We start from the raw sequence: 26,334 nt of genomic DNA, 5'->3' as shown, positions 1-26,334 counted from the left end.
TCACATGATAAAAGAAGCAGCCATATATTAGATTAAGAGGTATCTGAGAAGATAATGCTTAGGAAAGTAGAAAACTGGGATTTCTGATTCTCCTGAAAGGGTAGCTGAAATTAAAAAGTAGACACTTGAAAAAAGCTGCCATTTAGAAAGTAAAAAAACCCAATCAGGCTGGTCTCCAACACAAATAGAAAGAGGAGGCCAAGACAAGAAATTCACATATTTTTTTTCTCAAATTGCACCATTGGGAAAGCTAACAGTGAGAAAGCTACATGCTTCAACCAGCTGATGGAACTTCAAAATAAACATCAGGCAAGATAATCCGTAAAGTCTGAGTCTGAGGTTGGAGGTATTAAAGCACCACAATCTCATTGGAAGGGTTGAAATATTCACTCAAAAATCCAACAGCAGGTGCATACACATAACCCCAACCCAAAGGTGCAACAGTTTATGATCTATGCACATCAGAGGCCAAGAAGAAAAAAGTGCTCCACTCAGACAAAGTTTGAGGCCCACAAGTGCAGCTTTTTGGGATGCAAAATTGCAGTCTGATGAATGTTAAGAAAAGGAAGAACACCTGAAGCCACTGCTGCTACAGTGTATTTATTTCTAAGATGTTCTCCTATCTCAAGTATTTCTTAGTCACCTCCATTTCACAGATAAAGTTATGCAGAATTTATTATACAAAAGACACAGAAATGGTACAGAAGACATAATACTCAAAAGTAAAGATGATCCACATCATTTACAACAATAAAATTACATTGAAATGTTGAAAAGGTTTACATCCTTATCAGTGGGAATTTAAGAAGTAAAATTAATGTAAGTCTGGCTTTTTGACACAATCTTGAAATAGCAGGCTGACCTCAATAATCATCTGGTATTAGATGTAACTTCAAATTAAATATTTCTGCAAAATCTGAAAAAAATCAACTGATGTAAAAGACTGAAATTTATAATAAGCAGTCTGTTGAAACTTTAATACACAGTATTTTCCAAAATCCAAATAGTGGGACAGCAGTACAAAAAGTCAGGTTTTCCAAAGCATTGCTGTGTCTTGACTAAGCAATGAATAAGACAACTTTTTGATACAGACAAATCAGTCTAAAAACTGATCTAAGTTACATCTTTAAAGTGCTTTAATTATTTGAACAGTGCACTGATGCTTTTAACAATCTTACATACAAAAGTTCAAAGAACCAGTATAGTTTTTAAAGTTTAGAACAAGTGATACAAAGAATTAAATCACTAATATTTCTTAGACTTACAAAACAGTTCAGGTTTAGATGTATTTTTTTTGTGTCTGTACACTCTCTAACACAACAGAAGCCTGGTCCTTTGATGGTCACTGCTTTCATAACTTACAGATAATTATGTAAAAAATATGGACTATGGGCTTATTTTTTTGCTGAGTTATTGAAAACTCCCTTGGATTTAACAGGTCCTTGGACATTCATCCTTGAAGAAACCCACACAAATTTAAAAAAACACAAATCATACTTCATCTTAATTTAGAGTAAGTACATTTGGTGATAGAATGTGTGCTCAGAAGTCACTTCTGTGAGATGCACTTATTTTCTGGCACAATATCTACCACTTTTGCAACTGTAATGAATTTACAAGTCTCCTGGCCACAAACAAGGCTAAAGAACAGACGGAGTTTATCTACCATTAAAAAGGGACAATGATCACCACAATGACAGATAAGGAATAAAGGCTTTAAACTGGAGCCCAGACTACAAGCAACTAACAAGTCTGGAAATGTGTGAACAATCTATAAAAATAATGCAACAAGGTAAGGAAATGGATACACTGAAGATCAGACAGAGAAATAGTGGAAAAACAGTAATGCCTTCATCTTTTTGGGTTCAGGATCAGATGTGATGATGCAGTGTTAGGACAGTGATATTTTATTTTAATCACTTACTAGAGATCTTTATCTATACATCAAAGAGTCTGTTGCTACGTCTTCAAGTATAGTATAAAACTTGAAAATACTAGTTGCATATATTTGCTTCTTTTTTCTAGACTGTGATGTTAAATAAAATACTCAACAGTTAAATCTTACTTAAAATGTTGTTCCAAGCTCAAAGCTCTACTTAGCAGTCACACCAGTACTGAAAGACTACCATCTATTCAAGGTGTAGAACAAGCAACACATGGGAATATGAGACAACGTTAGATAGTGACATTGAAGGTGAAGCTTTGGTATTCAGATAGTTGCATCATCTCTTCTCAGAGGAATTATCTGAAGTGCTTTGGCTATTCTCTCTCCTATAGCTCGACTACTTGCTGCAATTATTCTACGAGACATCAAATCAAATGGTCCACCTAGAAACAGAAGCAAACAAAGAACACAGTTTATATATGGACAAAATGAAAAGTTGATAAGAAAATAAACATTATAAAAATCAAGTGTAAATCATACATTACTATTTAGGACCAATTTTTGACTGGATAAAATGCATTTAACACAACAGGTATCTCTTAAGAGCTACATTTGAATTCTCTTCAGTGTATGTTTACTGTCTCTTTTTTACTCTTCCAAGTGTCCAGGCAAGGGAGAGAAGGTTGTCTTGCAGCTTAAAACCACACAATTGACCCTCTCTTCATCTATTGAAGTCATGAGAACTCTGTTCAGTAGTAGCAGCTTGGAAAGAGGATTGAGAAGAACTTTTTGCCTTCTAGTTTCACCTATATTTTACTCCCAATTAGCCATTTGAAAGGACAAAAGAGTATTGTGCAGGCCCATGTATTTACCTGTTACATCCAGTAGTACTCCACCGGCTTCAGTAACAATGATTCCAGCTCCTGCCATATCCCAACAGTGAATCCCCATTTCATAATAGGCATCAGCTCCACCTGTTGCCACAAGGCACATGTTCACAGCTGCTGTACCAACAGCTCTAATCCTAAAGGACATATAGTTGTTGTTTTAACTGAGAACAGTTTGTAAAAAAGTTACAGGGTCTGTGTACACTGCACAGAGAACCCAGAAGCATCATTAGCGAAGTGAACTGAGATAGAGAAAGTGTCATGGAATGCTGCAGTGAAACATGTATAGAAATGGGAATGAAGTTTTGCTTAAGTAGCTTGAAGACTTCTCCACACACAGTTAAGTTCCAGAAATTATATTTACAAATTCTATTAGTCAATTTTGTTTTGAACACATCTTGAATGACTTCTTAACCTAAAAGATATTACGAAAGATATCTACAAATGAAACAATAACAGATAGTCTATTTTGCTCTTTGAATACAAGAATTCAAGTAGAATGCACACTTCTCAGAGCTAAAAAAGGAGTTGTTTCAGTTTCTCGGGTGATGCACAGTAAGCATCTCTTAACTCACAAAACCCTCTAAGAGTTAACAGAAAAAATAAATTACACAGCATAAATTTGGTCTGGATAACCTCATCAGATCTTTGCATCACAAATGTCAGTCTCATTTGGAAATGTGGATGCACTTACTAAGTGTGGCTTGGACAAATAATAGCAGTTATTTCAATTATCAGGAAAATATACATTAAATTGTAACTGACAGTAGCTGAGTTACTGTAAAAAACAACTTTAATGAGCTCCAACCTCACAAATTGCTGTTTACAAATAAATGCCAAAGTTGAACTGACAACACACCTAAAATGTATTGTCTCCTTACAATTTAGATATATTCTTTAATGACATTGGAAGACTTTTTTGAAGTAGAAAAAAATCTACATGGAGTGAATCTTGAGAATCTCAGCATAAAACTACAAAACTTTTTAGATCAGAAACATGAATGCAGTTGAGTAACAAAAAGCTATCTACTGAAACCTCCTTTAAAACATGAAATGGTTTATGGAAATGTAGATTTTGGCTTATCTGGAGGAGAGGAAGCAGGGAATGCAGCCAAAATAAGAGCAGTGTATAGACAATTCCAAGTACTTGGACAAATTTTAAAATTGTAAAGTTTTGAAAGATGAAAGGGAGATGTACCTCTGTCTTCTGATATATATAAAAAAATCCAACACTTTTCATTACTATGAGGAAAGGAAACTAAGAAATGTAATAAAGCTTCATGCAGTTTTACTCCTTGTGTGTTTCCAGAGGGGAAAAAAGGCAAAAAATTGTATTCCATTATTTTAACTTATAAATACTTTGTAGTCCTACAATCCCAAACCTGCTTTGCTTCTCAATACCGATTGTTAGGGTTCTCTTATATTTGTTCCAGCTTGAAAAGGTTAAACACAATTAGTTTCTCTGCAGAAGCTACTACACAGAAACATTTAAATTATATTTCACATTTAAAGTGTTAAATGTAATGCAACCAATCTTTCCTAAAAATGATTATATTTACAATATTAATCACTGTCAGTATATATAAATATATATAAAAAATAGGAAGTATCTTACCCATGAATAGGAATACTGAGAAGTCTTTCCATGTTAGAAAGAATTATTTTTATAGTCTCTGGGTCACGATTTGATCCCAATTCTGTTACTAGAAGGGATTTTGTAATATCTGGAAAAGAAACAAAACCTCACTCTTCCGTTCCAACAGCTCAACTTAAACACTAACTAGCAGAGTTTACTTAATTGCTTTCTTACAAGACTGAATAAATTTATCTTAATAAAATATTACATATATTAGATACATAAAAATCTGTTCTTCCTCGGAAAATGGCAGGAAAAAATAAAATACAATGAACAAAGTATGATCTGGTTCAACTGTGCATATACATTAATCAATGCCATTAGTAAATAAAATTCTATTGCTATAAAAATTAAAACAATCTCAACATCTTTAAGGGTCCCATTTCAAATTTGGATTTTGCTTTACATAGGGTTGTAAGCATAGAAGAGAACAACTGACTTAAACCAGTAGGTCCCACCTGGGAGAAGTTGTTTGTCAGATTTGTTACAGATTCTAAAGAACAATAACAGATTACAGACATACAGGGAATTAAAAACAAAGAAACAAACTAACAAAGGCACAACACAGGCACATGAGGAATAAAATCTCTAATTGCTGAGCCCTGATGTTGCACAGCTCATGTTATATGCATTGAAGAGAACATAAGAGCTGTTTCTCAAAACTCGCCCATGGCCAAAGAAAGTCTTGCAAAACAAAACTATGAGCTAAGAAACATCAATATATACAGGCGTAAAACTGTTCCTGTCTTATCTGCAATCTGATAATTACCAGAAACAAGCTACTCAGTTCACTTTACCTTCCTGGCCTGATACTTGAAGTTTCTGGCCATTGCAAAATGCACCTTTTCCTTTTCTGGCAGTGTACATCTTGTCTTCCACACAACTATACACAATTCCAAACTCCATCTGCAAGAAAAAATAAAAATACGTTGAGGGTTTTTTTCCCTTTCTTCCTATTTACTGTGAAATCACAGAACTTAGTTGAAAGTAGCAACAAGCAATTAATTTGGGTTTTATTAGATATTAAGTAATAAAAAGTATACCTTTTTGTTTACAACAAAGCCAATTGAAACTGCCACAAATGGAAACCTACAAAACAAAACATTTCACTAATTTATAGTGAGATACTACACTTCATTCATTGCAATGCTTACTTTTAATAATGTAAAAGTAAAATGTAATGTATACTTTAAAAAGAAACTTGGACTATAAAGAAAACAGTTTTCTGGAATTTGCAAAATTTACTTGAAAATAGACCCAACAACACGGATTACCATTTAAAACACAAATTTTTGCACCCACTGAAACTGTGTCTGTTACAGCTGTTACTGGCTCAGGGACTGTTGTTTACAACCAAAGAACACAAAGAAGCCACTATGCTACTGACCTTTCTCAGAGAGAACAAGATGGCCAAAATGGTACCATGAAAAGAACCAAGTTACCTTTCCCTCCACCTCCCCTTCCTCCATCAAAGCCATGAGAAAGTCATAGAATGTGGGAAGAGAGAAGACAGTGAGAGTATATAGGATATTGTGGGCTGCATCTCAGTCTAAGTTTCAAACATTCACTTTTATTACTATCTGCAAAAACTACAGACTTTAAAGCCTGTAAATCCAGCAGAATGGATTCTTAGAGCTTTTTGAACACTTTATTTAGCAGGAATCAGCAGCTGTTTAAAAGCCATGGGGCACAAAGCAGCAGTCATTTCAAAACTGAAATCAGGCACACTCTGAAAACCTCACTGGGGCCAAAATCCATCATGTTTCAAAGACACAAGGAATAGGCTGTCAGCATTACACTGAAAGTCCTCTCCCCATTCTAGTTGAAAATACCACTGACAATTACAGGTGGTATTCTGCTTTGTTTTATAGTAGAGGCTCCTAGATCTCAATGCATTTAGAATTTCTAAGAAATCATCACTTGGAGCCGACATTGCCTCTCTGAAGATGCTGCAACTTCTAATTCTGAGTCCTGTTCCTTCTGAAATCTGCCCACCTCTCTTTGGCATCCATGCCAAGGCTGCTGACCCCTCCTATATAGTACAGGCCTCTCATGGAACAACTGGTGTTGGTTACAGAGCTAGGCTATTAAAATATATGCAGAAATACTAAAATGCTTAGAAAAACTGCCCAATGGCTTTCAATACATGCAAACAGCAATTGGTAACAATTAACAAGTACATAAATAGCAACTGGTAACAATTAACAAGTACATAGTATTCCTTTTAAAGCAATTTAGAAGTTAAAAACAACGTTACTGTCATGAAACTGGATAAAGAGAGTTATCAGTTGAGGTTGCTAACATAAAACAAATGAAAGGTGGACCTGTGTACGAAGTTGGTAGTTCCATCAATAGGGTCTATAATCCACGTGGGGTTATCGGTCAGAATGCTGCCCTCTCCAGCTGCAACAGATTCTTCCCCAATAAAGCTAAAAGAGCAAACACATTCAAAAGAGAGAAAGCAATTGATCAAAAAGTCTGAATTACAACACTGTCCTTGACATTAAATTTTTTAAACTGAGATGAAGCCTTTTGTACCACCAGTGATCATATGAAAAAAGCTGAGAAATACCCTACTTAGCTGGAAAGCACCAACCACATTTGACCAAGCTGGTATCAATGTTTATGATGTCAAAGATAAGTACAAAACGTGGGGAACAGAATTCTATGTTTCAATATATGTATTGCTGTAATTTAACATTCAAAACACTGAGGTTTAGTTTTACAAGCATTACAAACTGGTACCATGGTGAAGAGATGAAATCCAAACAACAGTTGCTGAAGAAGACAATAGGGTGCATGCTCAAACACAGTACTAACCCCAAGGGACACAAAGGCCCAATGCCACAGGGAGCCAAATTTCATACATTTTGCTGCTCATGAAAGTATTCTGAACTGCAAAATTATTCTCTTGTACATGCATGTGTCGTGTTGTTACAATTTATCACACATTACTCAAGCTATGAAAAGTTTGTACCAAACACACTCGTTCCTCCACAAACATGTAAAATGTCAACTGCTGAGAGGAAACAAACAAGATCCCTTTAATATTGATTAGGAAGTTTATGATTAACTACAGAAGAGAAGGTGACTAATTAGAAAGAAACTGCATGTTGTCAAAAAGAAGCAGATCTTCACAAAGAGAAGAGAGACAATAATTATTTAGGTGGGTGAGTAATTCACTAGAACAAGAAGTTCAATACCATTATGACTAATGTGACACCACTTATCTGAAATAAAAAGAAGCTAAAATATTCTAAAATGCTTATCAAGGTCACAGAAACTTATTTCAAGGTCATTCCACAGGTCTGTAGGCTTACAGTAATTTAGTTAGGTTACTGAACTTTTGCATCACCTCGGTTGTTCCAGTTCTACATGTATTTCCTACATTTCACATATATAGCTACAGTAACAAAATGTCCAAGAAAACAGAAGAAGAAAATAGCAAACCTACTGTACTAACCTTGAGCCATTATGCCAAAGTGGAAAAGATAGACCCATGACCCTGAGATTAGCTCAGTTGGTTAAAACTTGGTTGTAAAAATGCCAAGGTCATAGGTTCAGTCCCCTGTGTGGGCCATTGACTTAAGAGTTGGACTTGATGATCCTTGTGGGTCCCTTCCAACTCAGAACAGTCTGTGATGTAAGTAAATACTCTAAATTCACCCTTCAAGGATAAATTTTTCAAGGGGTGGGAAGAGGAGAGCAACAAAGAAAATCAGTATTTTGTACAACAGACTTCCAGTCATGCAGAATCAAAAGATCCTGTCTCCTTTCAAGGACATTTAATGTTCTTGACCTGCATGAAATTTGCCAAAGCATGCTCAGTTCCATGGGCCCCATCCAACACAGACAGCAAAGGCAACTAGTTTCAAGAGTAGACTGGAAATCTGGGTTCTGGGTATCCTGGTGCCACCTTTGATTCTCCAACACAAATAACCAAGAAGTTACTTACAGCTGACTCAACTGGAAGTGACTTTCAGTATCCGTCTGGAGCAAGGCTAAGCTCATGACAGAACACCTGCAGACACCTTGTTTTGTTACTACAGCCCTGAGCAAAACCTCAAACCACTACTACTCTAAAATACTTCATTTTATCGAAGGTATTTATTGAATGCTACCACTTTACAGCATTCTAACTGTACTGAAATTTTACCAAGTAAAATCATAAACATTCTAATTAATTCTTCCAGTCACCTCTCCCCTTCTTCTGTCAAAAAACTGTACTCATAAGAAGCCATACCTGTGAGATGGATACTTTTCTTTTATCAAAGAAATAATGAAGTTTTCAACTTTTTGATCAGTTTCTGTCACCAAATCTACTGGTGAACTTTTAGTCATAACAGATATTTCTTCTTTGAGTGCTCCACGGATTATCTGTTAAAAAAAAAGAAAAAATCTTTCTCCATTAATAGTATGGAAAATATTTGTATTAAAAAAAAATTTCAGCATCATTTTTATGGTTATTTTCTATACTGCACAGAAGAAAGACAAAAGCAAGCAGTAACAAAACCTGGATTTAACTGCAGGAGGTGGGACTTAGCCTTGCTTCTCTAGTCCCTACTCAGCAAAAAATTTTACATGACCTTAAATCTAAGACCCAGAGAGATCCACTGGTACATGAAGCTGGGGTCCATTCTGTTAGGAGAAGTTTTACATTTATGAATTTAAATACCAGAGTTGAATAAAACACCTAATACTGAGCTCAAGTCAGTTATTTTGCCAGACCTTGCATTTATGATCTTAAAACTATCAGAATCTGCATAAGCAAGAATTCATGCCTCACAGCTCACAAATTTTTTTTATTATAACTCAGAAAGGTTTTCTGAGGGAAGACTTTAATGAGGTCACTGCAGAGACAACATGCTGCAGATTCTGCAGCTCCAGGAGACAGAATGTGCCATCTTGCCTGGCTGCTACAGCATCAAATGCACCAAGCAGAACTACCAATAGCTGAACATTTGGTAACCACTCGCGCTAAGGCTCTGCCAAGATGTACAAACTCTTGCTTGTTCCAAGGCATCTTACACCACAAATGGCAAACTACCACCACTGCAAGGGATGTACACTGCAAGCAATACAGTCTTCATGAAGAGAAAGAGAGGATCACAGAAGGGCCTGGGTTGGAAGGGGCCTTAAAGATCCTCTAGTTCCAAACCCCCTGCCATGGGCAGGAACACCTTCCACCAGACCAGGCTGCTCAGAGCTCCATCCAACCTGGCCCTGGACACTTTCAGGGATGGAGAGAACACAATATAGTATTGTCCGCCAACAAGAAGACACTGTATAAAGCTGATTGAAGCCTTCAGAAGAAGGACTGTCACCAGCTTTCAGGTGGTAAAATAATAGGCAGACAGAAGCAGATTAAGGGGTAAAATTGAGATGCTCTTCGTTTATTTACTATTTAAATCAGATCTAAGGAACAAAAGTGACTCCCTAGTCTTTAATTGGACTCCAGCCCAAAGAACGTGCAAAGTAGTTTTCTTAAATTAACCAGGTTGTAAACATAAAAGTCTTTAAACTTGAACTCGCACATCACAAACTATTCTAATTTTTCACAAAACACTCCTAGGAAGAAATTTAGATATCAACCTCCTTCAACAGCTACACAGCTACTAGACTCAGTAAATAATTCTATTATTTTTAAAAAACTTACACATACCTCTCCAGCTTTCCTTGCTAAACCAACTGCATAATCCATACATTCTTGCCAGGGATCTGCCATCTTTTTCGAGGTCAACAGGCTAGCAAAAGGAGAAAGTAAGGAAAAAATATTATGGCTTTTTTTTCCCCCTACAAATTACGAGTTTCAAGTCGAGATACAGCCTCGCAAATAAGGAAATACCGAACGCGCAGGGCCCGATTAGCTCCGGGGCAGTGCGGTCCTGTGGGCAGCGCCGGGCCCGAGAGGGCAGGGCAGAGCAGGGCAGAGCAGGGCAGGGCAGGGCAGGGCAGGGCAGGGCAGGGCAGGGCAGGGCAGGGCAGGGCAGCACCTCACCGCGCCCGCAGGAGGAACGGGAGCAGGGAGAGGGAGAAGCACAGGGACATGGACAGGCACAGGGACACGGACAGCCACAGCACTCACCACCACCGCCGTGTCCGCCCAGGCCCCGCCTCCTCACGCGGCCGCGCCTGCGCGTGAGCGCACGCTGTCGGGGGCGCGGCGGGTTCGGCGCTGACGCTGCCGGCGTTGACAGGCAGAGTGTTGAAATCAGCCTTTGATGTCGACTTCTTGTGAATAATTGGACGTGGCAGCGTGGATAACCGTAGATGCTCTGCCATGCAGCACGCGATTGGAGGTTGTCCCGTGGTGTAATGGAAAGCACGCTGGACTCTGAATCCCAAGGACCTGAGTTCGAGTCTCAGTGGGACCGTTCCCTGTCAGTTCAATGCCTCCCTGCCATCCCATCCCGTCAGATCTCGGATGCTCAGCAGAGTCAGCCCCAGTTAGTACCGGGTGCTGTGACAGTCCCGAGGACTTCACTGTCACTGTCCAAGCTCGCTCGGCCATGGCAGATGGACCTCAGGACTTAAACACTGGAACCAGTTCTGTGCACACTGTGCCTCACCTAAAAAATCCACTGTGCAGGCTGGAAGGGCACACCCACGAGGGGAGAGGCCTTCCCACATCTTCGTTGGCAAAGTCTGGCCATACTCCACACAGGGTGGTTTGGGTTGGAAGGGGTTCAAAGTCTGGCCATACTCCACACAGGGTGGTTTGGGTTGGAAGGGGTTCAAAGACCAAACCCAAGCCCCTGCCGTGGGCAGGGACACCTTCCACCAGAGCAAGTGGCTCAGAGCCCCATCCAGCCCTCCTTGGACACTTCAGGGATGGATGGAGCATCCACAGCTTCCCTGGGCAGCCTATTCAGTGCCTCACCGCCCTCACAGAGTTCAGAGATTTTTGAAAGTTACTTGCTGTTCGACTGATGCATTTTTAAGGTTAATTACAATCATACAGTGGAAAAAAGGTTTCCTTTCCAAGCCTGACTGATACCAGCTTCACTTTTCCCTTGCTGTCTTTGGAGCCTGTTGCCTGTAATCAAGTAAAGGCAAAACACTGAGGGGTTGTCTTCACAAATCGCAAACACTGTAAGTTTATAGAATCATAGAATAGAATTGATTGGGTTGGAAAAGACCTCTCAGATCATCAAGTCCAACCCTTGGTCCAACTCCAGTCCATTTACTAGATCACGGCACTCAGTGCCATGTCCAATCTCAGTTTGAAAACCTTCAGGGATGGTGAACCACCATCTCTGTGGGCAGCCCATTCCAATGCCTGATTACTCTCTCTGTAAAGAAGTTTTTTCTGATCTCCAACTTAAATTTCCCCTGGCAGAGCTTGAGCCCGTGCCCCCTTGCCCTGTTGCTGAGTGCCTGTCATATTTATAAAAGCAGTTGCTGTGAACAGGACAAGGGCTGTAGTTTGCTTTATGCTTAATCACAAAATGTCTACATCAAAAGAAGCAGCCTTACCCCATTTCCCCAGAGGCAATCCACCCCACAGCTAGGCCAAATGGGGTTAGTTTTGTCCTTTCCACATCAGGGAAGGTCCAGTATCCACTCCCAGCGATGCCCTTGGGTGGGACAAGTCACTATGCCATTTCACTGTTCTTTCTTCCCATCTCATAAACAGGAATAGTGATATAAGCCTGCTTTTTACAGCATGCACAGTCACTGAAGACCTATAGAGAGAATAAGTTGTATTTTTATTAATAATTTAGGAAGTCATTCATTATGAGGCTATACTATCAGCATACAGCCAAATGTTGGTTCAGATTTGTGTTTTATTGAGGTCAGCTGACAAACATGCCTCAGTACAACCTATACAGGACTGCAAGAGATTATCAAAAATGGCTTCTTTGACACTGTTAATAATATACTTAACATTACAGCAAGGATTTTACAGGAGATTTCAAATTCTGCATTGATCCTAAAATCAGCAGAACTAAACAAATGCCTAATAAGTGTAAGAATTTCCCTAATCCAAACCACAATTTCCATTCCAGCTGAAACAAAACTTTATATTTCATGTAAGAGTCTACTATGAGGAGAAGTGAGCTGCAAGGAGGTGCATTTTCAGCTGACACCAGATAAACAGGATGAACAGAGGTGATCTATTGATAAAAAGTGTTCAAACCAGACTGATCATATGCCAGAGCACACACTTGTGTAAAACAGACACAGGAACAGAAAACAGTAAAAATGGAAGTATGAGAGATTACTGCCTGCTTTCTTAGTGTGATATATTGATTCTTATTTACTACAGCATTGCCCAGCTGATCAGATGGCTCACCTATCCAAGCAGAATCAGGCTCTTGGTGTTAAATACAACCAAACCGTTGTTTTCAAACTGTGTTGCATATATTACAAAGATATGCCAGGCAACTTTGTAGCAGTGTTTAAACTGGAACAAGGCCAGGAGCTGCTACCAGAAGCATGTTTACAAAGCCTTGACCTTGTGCATTCTCTAAATTTACTGTACAGATAGAACAACCAAAAAGCTTGATATTCACCTGTTTTAGTAGTTTAGCTGAACGTACTCTTTATTATAAAATCATTAAGTATTTCTTTTGATAAATAATTCTTCTTGGTTAAGTAACTTTGCATACATTTTCTTGGCAACTATTAGAAGGGAGTTTAATATTTTATTTATTAACATTGAAGCAAAATAGTTCCGCACATTCTAAGCACAGGCCTGTAAAATAACAGTGGTTTTAAATGTCAACTGTCTCCTCCAGTGTGTCTTAGTATATTTTTCAAATGCATTGTTGAACTTGCCCTATGAAAATGTGCTCATAAAAAAAGCTTTATAAAAATCAAAATGTTATATATGCTAAGTAAAGATATACTAGAGTCTGAACAGGTAAAATGTGAGCAATCCTAGCCTAGGCAAGACACTGAAACTCTGGGAAAGTTTCTACTTTTGTTCCTAGTATAATTGATTAGAGTTGAGTTTTCACCTCTCCTCCATTATTTATCTGTCAGACTAGCTTAATTTGGTTTTGCTTCTCAGTTTCTGAAAACTAAGTGGAATTAGCTTCTATGAACAATCTCAGACACATTCCTGGAATAAGATGAATGTGAAAACTTTTTGGAGTCTTATCAAGTGCGACTTGCCATGTTTGTACTGTCATTACAGGCTGCTGGCCCTTAACAGTTCCTGGCAATTGATGAAAGCAACCAACCTGGTAAAACCTCTGAGGTCTCCCCAGAGATTTATTTCCCCTATCCCAAGTCTATTTTCTCTTCATCCACAACAAATGTCATTTCAATTATTTTGCCTGCAATTGCTAAGGCAGAAAAATCAGGGGCAGAAGAAAGGGTGTAAGTAAAGAATGAGGATTTTCTGCTGAAAAAACCTTTGTGACCCTGTTGTGCAGCAACATTTTCCACTTGCTTTTGTGACAAGTTCTGTTTAGGGCTCTTCCCTGACTCACTGGTCCCACAATGATGGTTGGCCTCTTACTGCCTATTCCATACTACACCAGTCTAAGATGTGGAGAAAGACGAATAAAAAATTGCAGAGGAAAGTGAGGAAAAGAAACAACAAGAGAAAAGGGAACTGTTCCTCTTGTATTGGAAAGGAAAGTAACAACTAGAGAGATGTGCCACAGAAATGCTCCTATAATTTCTGCTGCAGGAAACAAAGATTTCAGCAATATCAAGCCACTGAAAACTCTTTCCTTCATGGAAACCATGACATTCATACCACATCCAGTAAAATAATTTATCAATACCCAAGTCATGTTAAAACTACAGTAGAGTACCGTAAAGCAAAATGAGAAACAACTAACAGCGACATACTGCATGCTTATTGAGATATTTTGGGGACTTTAAACAAGCAGTATCAATACATAATAATCCTACAGATATTCCAGAATTATTGGAAAGGAACTATTGCTTGGTAGTACTGAAAACCATGACTCTTTACATACAGGCCCTTGAATAAGACTGCATTACTATTCTTCCAATGGGGAGAGTACCTTTGAAAAAGATGCCAAACTCCCCTTACACTGTGATTTCTTTTTATTGCAGCTGTGCCTAGAAATGTGATGCATGTCTGTTGTCTTCAAACTGGTACAAATGAACCCCAATCTAGCGTTATAGTCAATGGACACTCTTTCCCTGTAGGCAAACACATACTGGAGAAAAACCTGGATGATTTTTCTCAGTTAGTGAATGTGGTAGCTGAATGAGCCCAACCAGCCCAATCACCAAATCCAGATTGTGAATGCCCAGATGACTGTGCTGAATTGTCCATCTCCACTTGCATGTCTGAGTAGTACATCTCTCTGCCTCGTGTCAGCTCTCTGCACCAAAACTCCACTCTCACGGGACTACCAATATTCCTTATGTCCGCTGCCCTCTTCATACAATTTCCCCCCACTTCTGTATATGTTCTGCAGTGGCAGGACAATACCCTTGGAATGCATCATACTGACATTTTTGAACAATGTAGACATTCAGTCTCCCTGTGGCCCATGTACACCTCCAGGTGTTACTCAGTGCATTCAGTCATGGTGCATGTGGAAGCTGGAACATCCTTGCAAGCATGAGAACAGCATATGAAGATAGTTGTCTGAAAGAAAGTGCCCCATTGTCTGAAAGAGAAAGGTAACTCTTCCCTTTTTCAAACTTATTTAAAGGTGAGTCATGCTGTTCTAGCAGTGAGTCAGGCTGTGGGAAACAGGTTTCTCCCCCTTGGTCTGAATACTGTGCTCTAATCACAAGCTACTAAGTCATTTCAGTAGCAATGGATCACACTTTCCATGCTACAGCTAAAAATCTTGCTAAGCTCCTTTTAGTATCCAATGAATAGCTTTGCATCAGTAGTTCATTCAAACTGCACAGCACCACAGAGCAGCAGAAACACACTACGGCTTTGCAAATAAAGCTTGGGCTTGTGCTTTCCACTGCTCTGTTCATATCTGCTCCTCCACTGTCCTTTTCTTGGAGAATATTGGCAGAATAGTTGTAACAAGTGAAAGCAAATTGGAAGGATTAGTCTTGGAAGGGTTCTACTCCTCTAGGTTAAACAGAGGCAGGCTCAAGGCCACTGCAGGATGAGTTTGTGTTGTAACAGGTCCATTCAGAAAGATAAAACAAGACTCCCTAGTTACACACCAGGATTTATGGTTAGGAGAGTGCTGGACCTACTATTTGTGTGCCACATTATGTGGTTTTGTGTTTCAGCAATTCAAAACAGCTGTAACTGTGATAATAGTAATCTCATGGTTCTTCCTTCCTATGTTCACTTTGAGTTTTCAATTCAGCTTTGAAAGAGATCCAAAATCTGGAATACATCAATTACTGATATTATGAACTACCTTCTTAATGAGCAACAAACAAGACACCAACAACTGAGAAAACCATTAATTCTGTAGGGTTATACTTATGCACCCAGAGGTGTAACTTCTTCATGTACAATCACTGTAAACAATCACTTTAAAATATAGTAAATTCACTTTGGAGGCTGCTATAGAGATTTACCTAAGGCTGGAAATGCCCAGATGATACTTCCAAGCTGTTGAATGTTATGTTTCTAGTTGAACTGTATTTCTCTTCCCCTCTGACCATATTTATTCCTGTTTTACACAGGAACTAGATAAGGATAATTTCAAGTTTTCTTTTTATTCCTCACCTATTCAGACAACAAGATTTAGAAACACAAGGAAGACATCTGTGTGAATTTACTTTTGCCTCAAAAATGTTTCCTTCCAAGCATTGTTAAGCTATCATGAGAAGAAAACATGGACCTGGGGTATGGACGGTGCTGGTTTCCAAAGTCAATGAAATCTGTTCTTGCAGAGATAGAAAAGGTGTTGCAATAGCGAAATGTGTTTCTTTCCTTCAGAGAACTCATACACTGCAAGCTTACATTTTCACTATTTATTAATACATACTGTCCCCACCATTTACACAAAAATAAATATAAAATTTAGGAAAAGAGTCTTGATATTATACAGCTCAATAGAGCAAGAATTTATTCTAGAATGTGAATATCTGTAACATTTGTTATTAAAATAACTAATTTTGCTTTCAGGATATAGTTCTTCTGTCAGTCAAGCAACTGAGAAATTGATGGGAGCTGTGTCTTTACAACTGAGGGCAGATGCTGGCATACTAGTGTTTTTAAAAGAAAACTGGACTTGTTCAAATACCATACTTTTAAAAAATCTTGTGTTTTTTTTGTTTGTGATAATTTACTAACTAAAGTATGACTCTGTATCTTCTATAAATAGAACATCATTATCAAGATACTCCAGAATTATATTTCCTCCATTGTACAGTGGATAGTCTTTATCAGACAGCCATGTTTCCAGTGTGTGTTCAAATGGCAAGGCTTCTCCAGAGACAGTATGGCATAATCTCAATTTCTGTAAGACAAAAGGCACAGAAATTAACATCAAGATTTGCCTATCTGAGATGAAAGAAGTGGAGTGGGGGCGGGACAAAAGGCTAAAGAGAATTAAAATCAAAATGCAACTATCTGGAAAAAAATTGTTATTACTGATTTACCTGGGATGTTGATTTGTTGTTGTCATTTTTAAGGCTTGCTAAGGAAGCTGCAAAATCTACTACTTTGCCAATACTCCACTTACTGCAAAAGAACATAGGTTTGCTTTTCTCTTTGTTCCCCTTTGGTAAAAATACTTGAAAGTAAATTCTTTCTGTCTAGAAAAACATGAAAAATAAAACAAAATTATTCACAGGAGAAATAAATAATTCCAATCATACACATCTAATAGTTTTTTTCAGTAAAAGACCTTAAACTTCAGCCCTAAAATTACCAAAAGAAACTTGTTCTATTCCATCAGAACCATTTTAATACAGAATATAAATGACTGAGATCATCAAATCCAACCCTCTGCAGCTGCAGGCACATATATGATGGACTAAGTCTGAAAGGTGAGGAGAATATCTTTTGCCATGGGTCCCACAGCTACAGTTATATATAGACAGACATGAAAAGGTGTTTGCCCTGGGAAGAAAAAGGTGAATTTAAAAAAGCAGTACTGACTTTTGGCAGCAGTATAGTGTCTCAAACTAGAATGCAAAAGCAGTTAGAACAAATTCCTGAAAAAGAATCTGGTAATGGTCAGCTAATACTTTACCTAGTTTTCCTTCTAGACTGAAACGTTTGTTTAAGAAATTTCAAGAGTAACCTATGAGAGATTGATTTTAAACAGGATTGGGACAATCTCTTCTTCATGTTTATTTCAAGAGAAGACACAGAGCAAGCATGAATGCTATATTCATCAGTTAGGGCTGTCTTTTCTGAGTCCAAGCCAGACACTATCAAACAAGACAGAAGTCTCTTTTTCAAGGTTTTATTTATGCCTACCCTAGAAACATATGGAACTACTCCACCTATATTCATAAAACTGAGTCTGAATTTCAACCTGTGCATTTTCCTCAGAATTGGAGTGTGCTTGAGAAAATCTTCAATGTCCAGTAATATTATGAAGGGGCAAAGGAAGCAGGACCTGAATTTTGCTCAAATGTGAATGATTAGAACTTGCAGAATGGCCAACACAACAGCCATCCTATTATGGACACACACTGACTGACATAATTTAACTGCTATCAGTGACCCAGTGCCTAGTGGATCCTCCAGTCCTAAGGATGCTGAGACAGTTTCTCACAGTTCACAGGAACTTAATTCCCAAACCAGTTCATTCTATTGTTTCATCTCGATACCTATAGGATATGCCTTCTGGAATTTCTCTGTCATATTCAAGAAAATACTGACCAACTGGGGACACAGTAACTAAAACTGTTTTGCAGCATGGCCCTCTTGTTTTGAGCTGGTCAGTCTCCAGAGGGATAACTCTCCTCAGGTCAGATATCAAAAGAAACAATCAATGGCAAAAAGCTGATCTGAACAGAGAGGCCAGAGATTTCTAAGACAGTCTGGTTTTCCTGAACATAGAATAAAAAAGGTCAGGCAGGGCCCTCTGATGTCACATGGTCCAAAATCATGCTCACATCAGGGGGAAATTTAATGCTGGACCTGACTAAAAAAAGTGGTAAGAGGTTGCTCCAAGTCAGATTCAATCAAGTCTTGAACATGCCAAAGATGTAGATTCCACACATTTTCAGAACAGCTTCTTCCAAAGTCTGACCATCCTCACTGTGTGATTTTCCTTCCTAATACCTTAATTGGAATTTCACACACATTGCAGCTTGTGCCCATTGCCCCTGTCCTTTTGCTGTGCACTTCCAAGATAAATGTGTCAGTCTCCTCTACATAGTAATGAGAGAATGAATATGCCTAACAGGCATTCCAGAGACATCATATTTAAAACATCTGTCATCAAACTAGAACAAGCTGAGCAGAAGAAGGCTTAAAGGAGTCTAGGAAGCACTTTAAACAGAGAGATGCTGAAGGTTTACATGCTTAATTTATCAGTGTTAGAATAATTGCTATTCTAGATGATTAAACAATTAATATCCAAAAGAGAAAATTACTGGTAAGAAATTAACATACAATAATTTGTGCTACACTATTAGAGCTTACTGGTTTGGAATTAAGAAGTAACTTTAAAATTTTTCTTATATATATTGAGAGTGGTTTTTAAAATTATGTTCCACGATATTTGAAATTACTAACTATCCTTCCAGCCCATATTTAGTACAGTGGTACTATTTGTGAAGAATGCTACTAGCAGGTCTTTCTGTTATGACATCTTCTTAAGCAGAGTTATGTGGTTTATAGGCAAGTATAAAGAAAGGAATTCGTAAGAAAACTCAGCAATGGAATAGCTGTAGTAATTTTTGGGGCATTTTTTAATAATTAAATTCCAGTGTATCGGGAATTTCACAGTATCTGGAAGTGTTCAAGGCCACTTTGGATGGGGCCCTGGATGAGCAACCTAGCATGGTGCCAGGTGTCCCAGCCCATGGCAGGGGGGTTGGAGCGAGACGATCCTAAAGTCCCTTCCAACCCAAAGCATTCTATGATTCTGTGATTTTATAAAATATACTCTACTGAGATAAAACCTAATAATAATACTATCATATAGAATGTTTTCAGTATTATAAAAACAATATGACAGGCTTAAACTTGGTGTGCTCCAACATAGCAATGTGCTGAAAAAGCAATTTAAATACAGTTGTTTTAAGAGGATGCATAAGTACAGATCTAAAGTGAAACCCTTGATGAAAGAATCACGGTGTTTTTTAATCCAACATAATCCTGGCAAGTCAAAATACTTAAAACACCAGGTGTGACTGCCCTTGGTAGTGAAAAGCAATAAGGAATCTATGAAAAAGTACAAGAATCAAAGAAAGTAAAGGCTTCATGGTTTGCCTACAGAAACCCTCAATTGCTAGTGAAGAAAGGAAAAAAGGAGGAAAAACTATCCACATCTCTGCCTTGAACTCCTTCCATAAATGGAAACCCCTTTAAACCACAAAGATATCCTGAATTTATCTCTCCTATTAGAGAGCCAGTATCAGGGAAACTAAGTGAAGGGATCAGACTGACAGAGGTACAAATGGCCCTACTCTCTGCCACTCGAGGACTGAGTCCCATCCTTTGGGCCACAGAAACAATAAATTAAAGACTGATTTCTTCATGGATACTGGAGCACAACTAGTCATTATTAAAGTAGAATCCTGTCCTGGAGCTACCTCACTGAAACATCAGAAAGTCTTAGTAACTGGAGTAAATGGAGCAGTGGCTTCTTAATCAATTGCTAAGGTAAAATTAGAACTTCCTTTTGCCTCACTCTGTCTCCCAAAAATGGCAAATGCAACTGGGAAACCTAAATATGTTCATTACAGATATTCTGCGAGCTGCATTTAGGACACTACCAACTGGGCTATTGAAACAATCAATGAAGAAACAATGCTAGGGCCCCAGACAGGAGGTCACCTTTTGGGGGGATCAAGTGGGTTATGGGCAAAAAGTAAGTCCCCTGGTCCACTTGGCAAATTGATTAGGTTGGGCTTCTTCCTTTAACAACCAAGGGGTGGCATTATATCCTTAATGGAGTTAAAATAATGAAGTTTTTCTTGCTGGAAAGCTGAGGCAGGATTTGATCAATGGTTTGCTGACACTCCCATGCCCTCTGCTGTGCAGTCTGATCATGGCATTCATTAAAAAAAATACTTAAAAAATCCAGGAATGGTTTGAAGATCATGGAGTTGTCTAGATCCAGTTCCACCTGTCCTACAGATCTCAAAGTAACAGTGCAGTTGAGCAGTGCAATGGTCTACTCAAATGAGCTCTAGGGCAATGTTTATACACAGGAAAATGGCATAAGACACTACTTAAATCTGTCTGATGCCTAGATAACCAGATACCCACATGATGTCCAGTATAACAAGCTCATTTTCCTGCTCCCCAACCCATAAAATGTCTGAACTTCCCCCATGAACCCATCACTTTTATCAGGGTGACAATGTTCTTATTAACCATCCTATGATGGTTAAAGTATCTGTCACTTTACTAACTTCCTGAGTAAACGGCACATGGAAAACTTTCTAAATGGGGACTTCGTTTAACTTCCACTGAGGTTTGGATAGTTCCTAAAAATGAGACATTTCTTTATGTTTCAGTAATGAGCAACACCTGGACAGATTCTTTGGCCTCAACAAACCTGGAGCATGCCCAAGGGATCATCACTTCACCTTTGTAGAAGCCTCAGCTGTAAAAAGATGCTCACAACACCTACTGTATTTTAATGATCCTTATTTTTACCTCCTTCCTCTCTGTTTCAAGAATGGGATGATAATCGTGTCATTCAGTTCACAAACGTTATTTCTCAAATGAGTTTTTTACACATAAAAATTGTATTGTTTACAACACCCTCAATCTTCTGATGCTAATTTTGGATAGGTAGCTGAACTGCTTCTGAAACACCTTTGTACCAACATAAATTGCCATACTCACTCCCCAGCCCTTCAAATTACCAAAATCAAACTGTTAAGGCACATTCTTATGATAAGATCCCACGGTGCACTGCAATGCCCCAACACATAAATTCAATCTGGGTAGGAAAACCAAGCAATAACATGTTTCAAGCCTAGATGATCACTGAAATATTGAAACCGCAAGCCAAGTATTAAGATTTGACCCAATCTCCAGAGAGTCCAGGTGGTTAGGAACCATAAGCTAAGAGGTGCTATAAAATTCTGTGCTGTGCTACAAAATTGTGTTACAGTGATTCTAAAAATCCTGTTCTACTCTAATAATAAAATTCTGTGCTATGATGATCATCAAATTCTGCTAAAATAATAAAGCGTTAATGCACCTTAGTGCTGTCATTATTCTGTCAGGGATCCCTAAAAGAACCTGCCCCCACAGTGTTGGGTGACAGCCATGTGGCACACAAATACACTTCTGCTATAAAAGAATTTGACCCAACTGCTCTAAACTCCACACAGACACCTTATAACAGACATAAGACTAGTGAGATTGCTTTTGGGAACCAGGCTGAAATAAACATATAAGTGATTGTGGGATTGAAAAATTAAATCCAAAACCAAACGGAGGCAACTAGATGAAGATCAAGAAATTCAGGAAAGTTTCCATTTCCTTTGAGAATTCAATTACTGAAAACAAACATCACTGACCTGAGGCAAGGACTTGTCCCCACTCGCGTGCATTTTCAGTTTCATTAATGCCACTTTTGCTGCTGTCTCACTGTTTTTTGCTCCTTTGCGTTTTTTGCTTTTTGCTTCCTCACATTTTTTAGAATCTGATAACAATATTATTCCTGTTAGTGCGATGATTCAGACTGTTTTCTAAACATATCTTGAAATTAGCCTTTTGGGCCTCACTGAATCTCCAAGGTTCCCATCCCTTTCATGTCCATTCATGTCCTCCCCAGGTCATCTATGAGATACTGTATTCAAGAATATTTGGAATTATTACAGCTCCAGTAGAACTCCTTTACATTGAAAAGTAGATGAACACTATCAAGATGTACACATAGGCTGCAAAAGCCAAACAGATACAAATTCCAAAATTTCAGCAGCTGTGGCCAGCACAGGATTCATATAACAACAGTTTAAGGTCTTCCTTTCTACACAACTCACTGTCCAGTTGCTTATTCTCTTTCCCATCCTAGAGCTTGTTTAAAATCTGCAAAACGTAACATTGTAGACTCACCTTTTTTTGCCATCTTGGTCATGTAGGTGTAATTCTTAAGAGACTGGCATGCTCAGTCAAAAAAGTTGCAATGAATTAATAAATTTGCAATGAATTAATATGTAAATAACAATGGCTAGGTACAATTCATTACTTTATAATACTTGTAGAATGAGAACAAGACAGTACTTCTGAAAGAAACCTGAGCTTTACTTAATCTTTAAAGATTCTCTTCATACTGTTGCCTTGTCTCAGTACGGATGAACAGTGTTAAGTACCACATGTGAGCTTAGGGCTATTTAACCAAGAAACCCCCATCTTTTCTTATTTGGTTGAATGTGACCACTCAAAGATGATCAGAAGTTCAAACAGTCTTCTGAAGAAATTGTAGAATATACATCCTGCTGTACTTGCCTATAATATGTTTAACTAGCTGCTGGGTGGCAGCCATTCGGGGTTTGGGTGTGTCCAGCTTCTCACAGTCATGGTCTGATTGATGACGATGTCTGTAAACAACAGCATCAAACTTTTAACACCTTTTTCAGACATTAATGAATGAGTATTGATATTTAAATACTCTTCCACTCACCTTAGACAAAAATGTTTTTCACAATAGGGACATAAAACTTGCAAAAGCTCCTTTCCATTGCAGTCCTTGTATGAGCACGGATAAGATCTGTGCTGATCAGGTTTCACAGAATTGTTTCTTATATTTACCTAGGCATTAGTACAAAATATTTTATGTAAATAAATAGATACTACAGATACAAGTCATCACTCATCTTTCCCAAAGAACTGTGCTAGCTCTCCATTTTATTCTCCTACTTTTGTCCTGGTTATGTTTAGCTCAGCGTTAGAAATAGAACCATCATTCTACACAAACTCAATTTATTTCCGAGAGGCAGAAAAAGAACAGATTCATTTTTGTTAAGCTTGTCACATTTACATTTAAATACCGCATACTTATATACTATATGTATTCATTTAGTCTGCAAATACACAGCTAAGTTGCATGGAATTTTAATTTTAAGGCAGTCATATTATTAGATTACCTCAGAACACCCATGAGCATCCCGGCTCCTGTGCTGAAGGCTTTGTGGGAAAAAAAAGAAAAATACACCATTAAAAGCATTTCAGGAAAAGAAAACTGTATGTGAAAACATCTAAATACTTAAAGAGTTATCTGACCAGTTTTATCATGGGAACACTTCAATTAGATGAGTCTTCTCCAAAGTTTGTTCTAACCTATGCATTTCACATCTTGAGTGATCGACTGATACTGTTCCTCAGTGTGTAAAACATTTAGCTCTTGGAACTCATGCCTCAAGATAACAAACCATTTCAAGAGAATAAGAACATTATGCTTAAGAATTCAGCTCAGAGCAACTTGAGTTTGTCTATTTTAATGGATTTTCAATCACATTCCACAACAGCAGAAATCCCTTGAAGGCTTATGACATTTTAGAAGCGAAATCTGTCCTCCATCTACCTGAGTTTATCTCAGTTGCCCTTTGCTAATCTGAAGTGTAAATCAAAGTGCAGGCTCTGATTTCAACCTTGCAAGAAATGTAAATTTTTTTTCTGGAACTAAAAATACCCAGTCACCTCCTTTTATGAGAAGGTCACCCATCAATTTGACCTTGTGAAGCCAGCAGATGCGTTCTGCATTTCAGCAAAGCTTTTGACACTGTCTCCCTCAGTGTCCTTCTGGACAAAATGTCCAGCACACAGTTGGACAAGTCCATAATACGATGGGTAGCTGATTGTTTGGGCTCAAAGAATTATAATAAATGTGGTTCCATCAGGCTGGTGGCCCATCACCCAGAGCTTGATTTTAAGGCCAGTGCTCTTCAATATTTCATAGATGATCTGGATACATGTTAAGTTTGCCAACAATAGCTGTTGATCCTTATTGGATCCTTCCAACTTGAGATACTCTAATGATTCTGTGAACTTACCAAAAGACACCTGAACAGCCATCACATATAAAGGGGAGAAAATCTGGAACAAAGAGTTGTTTTCAGTTAGATGACATGGTTGTTTTGCTAATAGTTTCCAGCTTAATTTTCACATGATTAACTTTTGCTTACCTATAGCACAGGGTAGGTATTTTTACAATGGTATTTAGCAACTGCATCTACACTTACCTAGGAGTGGCTTTTCTAACAGTTACACTGTGAACTCCTCTAATTAGTATTACGAGAAAACATATGAGTAGGTAAATTATATTTATATACATTCCAGAAGTTGGAATTAGGCTTTCATTTTTTTTTAATACCAAACTGTGACACATCAAACTTAGCAGTTAGTTAGGCTAAAAACTGAATTTACTGCGAGACCACTCAGAATACTATTTACTGACACGGGACAATTTATATTTGTATTTTATGGGTTGCCAAATGGATGAGATGCTGGCTCTTTGGAAGGGATAGCATCTTCTCAATTTGACAGTCATGTTGATCCTACCCCTTCTTCACTAGCTATTATATCAGTCATATCGTATCATATATCATATCATACATACAATTTCTTGTAATTTAAATTGCATGTCCATACACATCCCCTGCCTACCGAATCAGTTCTTATAGATAGAATCACTTTGCTGTCCACTTAACCACATCACGAATGGCAGCAAATGCCACATCTCCAGCCCATTACTTCGCTTCTCCATCCTTCAGATTTGATGTTAAGGGACCACCAGGCAACTGGACTAGAGAGCTCAGGTCACGACAATCTCACTCACTTCACCTCTAAGACCGAGCGGTCTCATCAGAAATCTTGCGGTGCAGGCGTTCTTTTGCTGCCTCTTTCTGAGAGGTTACATTTTGAGTAACACTTGCCCAAGATCGTGAAGGCAATTAAAGATGTGGGAAAGGAAAGCAGAGGATTAACCACCCTGGATACAGCCGAGACAACAGGCCATGCCACGGGATGGCGCAGCGCGGCAGCAGCACGGAGGATCTCCGAGCGGGGACACCGCCTCGCAGCCCCGCACCGCCCCCGATCACCATCCCCACCTCTGCCGGGGGCGCGCCGCGTTCCCCCTTACCGAGCTGGCGGCAGTCGGGCACGCCGCAGTGCCGACCCAGCTCCAGCTCCGCCATGGCCGTGGGAGGCGGGAGGCGGGGCCGAGAAGCGGCGGAGACGGCGGGAGCCGCCCCGGGGCGGGGCTGGGGCGGGGCTGCCCCTGAGTCCGCCCCGCACCTGCGGCGCCGCCTGGCACTCTGAGTAGGGCGCGCTGTGTCGGGGCCCCTGCCTTCACTGACCCCAGAGCCGCAGCTGGTGCTCTTCGGGCTGTTACAGGGATGAAAACCGCTTTGTGTCTTATTTTGGTCGCTGTTTGCGTCGTCCCTCGGAACAGGGCCTCTTCCCGGAGGCGGAGAGGAGGCATCCCGAGGCACTTCTTGCGCCCTGTAACCTGCGGTTTGCTTAGTGGCGCACCCGCCACTTTTGTAAAAGAATACATTCCTTCAAAATTCAGTGTTATTTTCCTAGCTCTGTTCCGCGTGCACTCCTGTGCCTGAGGGCGCTGCTCTCCCCAAACACGCCTCACTGCACACGGTCCGGGCTCCTCAGTGCGAGAGACACGGAGCCCTCGGAGCCGGTCCGGCGCAAAGATGGAATTGATAGAGGGACAGGAGCATCTCTTAACCAGGAAACGTTTAAAGAGTTGGGCTTGTTCAGCCGTGAGAAGAGGCGACTGAGAGGGGCCTCATCAATGTTTTTAAGTACCTACAGAAGGGGTGCCAGAAGTCTGGAGCCGAGCTAGGCTGTTCTCAGTGGTGTCAAGCAGTAGGACAAGAGGGCAGCCGGCAGAAACTGA

General features: G+C 39.2%; 2 protein-coding genes across 2 annotated transcripts; both read right to left on the bottom strand.

The window, feature by feature from the left end:
• Positions 1 to 657: 657 nt before the first annotated feature.
• On the bottom strand, positions 658 to 10,558 carry IMPA1 (inositol monophosphatase 1). The gene is made up of 9 exons (XM_071554282.1): positions 10,494 to 10,558; positions 10,071 to 10,152; positions 8,652 to 8,785; positions 6,733 to 6,837; positions 5,452 to 5,497; positions 5,206 to 5,314; positions 4,388 to 4,496; positions 2,758 to 2,909; positions 658 to 2,328 (listed from the first exon to the last, which is right to left on the bottom strand). The coding sequence occupies exons 2-9, from the start codon at positions 10,131 to 10,133 to the stop codon at positions 2,210 to 2,212; spliced, it is 837 nt and encodes a 278-aa protein (XP_071410383.1). The 5' UTR covers positions 10,134 to 10,152; positions 10,494 to 10,558; the 3' UTR covers positions 658 to 2,209.
• A 5,727-nt stretch (positions 10,559 to 16,285) lies between these two features.
• ZFAND1 (zinc finger AN1-type containing 1) lies at positions 16,286 to 25,652 on the bottom strand. The gene is made up of 8 exons (XM_071554280.1): positions 25,561 to 25,652; positions 24,470 to 24,512; positions 23,564 to 23,603; positions 23,101 to 23,228; positions 22,926 to 23,017; positions 21,995 to 22,119; positions 16,931 to 17,086; positions 16,286 to 16,788 (listed from the first exon to the last, which is right to left on the bottom strand). The coding sequence occupies exons 1-8, from the start codon at positions 25,613 to 25,615 to the stop codon at positions 16,618 to 16,620; spliced, it is 810 nt and encodes a 269-aa protein (XP_071410381.1). The 5' UTR covers positions 25,616 to 25,652; the 3' UTR covers positions 16,286 to 16,617.
• Positions 25,653 to 26,334: the final 682 nt, after the last annotated feature.

This window comes from Pithys albifrons, chromosome 4 (genome assembly GCF_047495875.1).
Source record: "Pithys albifrons albifrons isolate INPA30051 chromosome 4, PitAlb_v1, whole genome shotgun sequence".
NCBI classification, from domain to species: Eukaryota; Metazoa; Chordata; class Aves; order Passeriformes; family Thamnophilidae; genus Pithys; species Pithys albifrons.
Note: the sequence above shows the minus strand (reverse complement) of the source record. Positions and strands in the feature narration are given on the sequence as shown.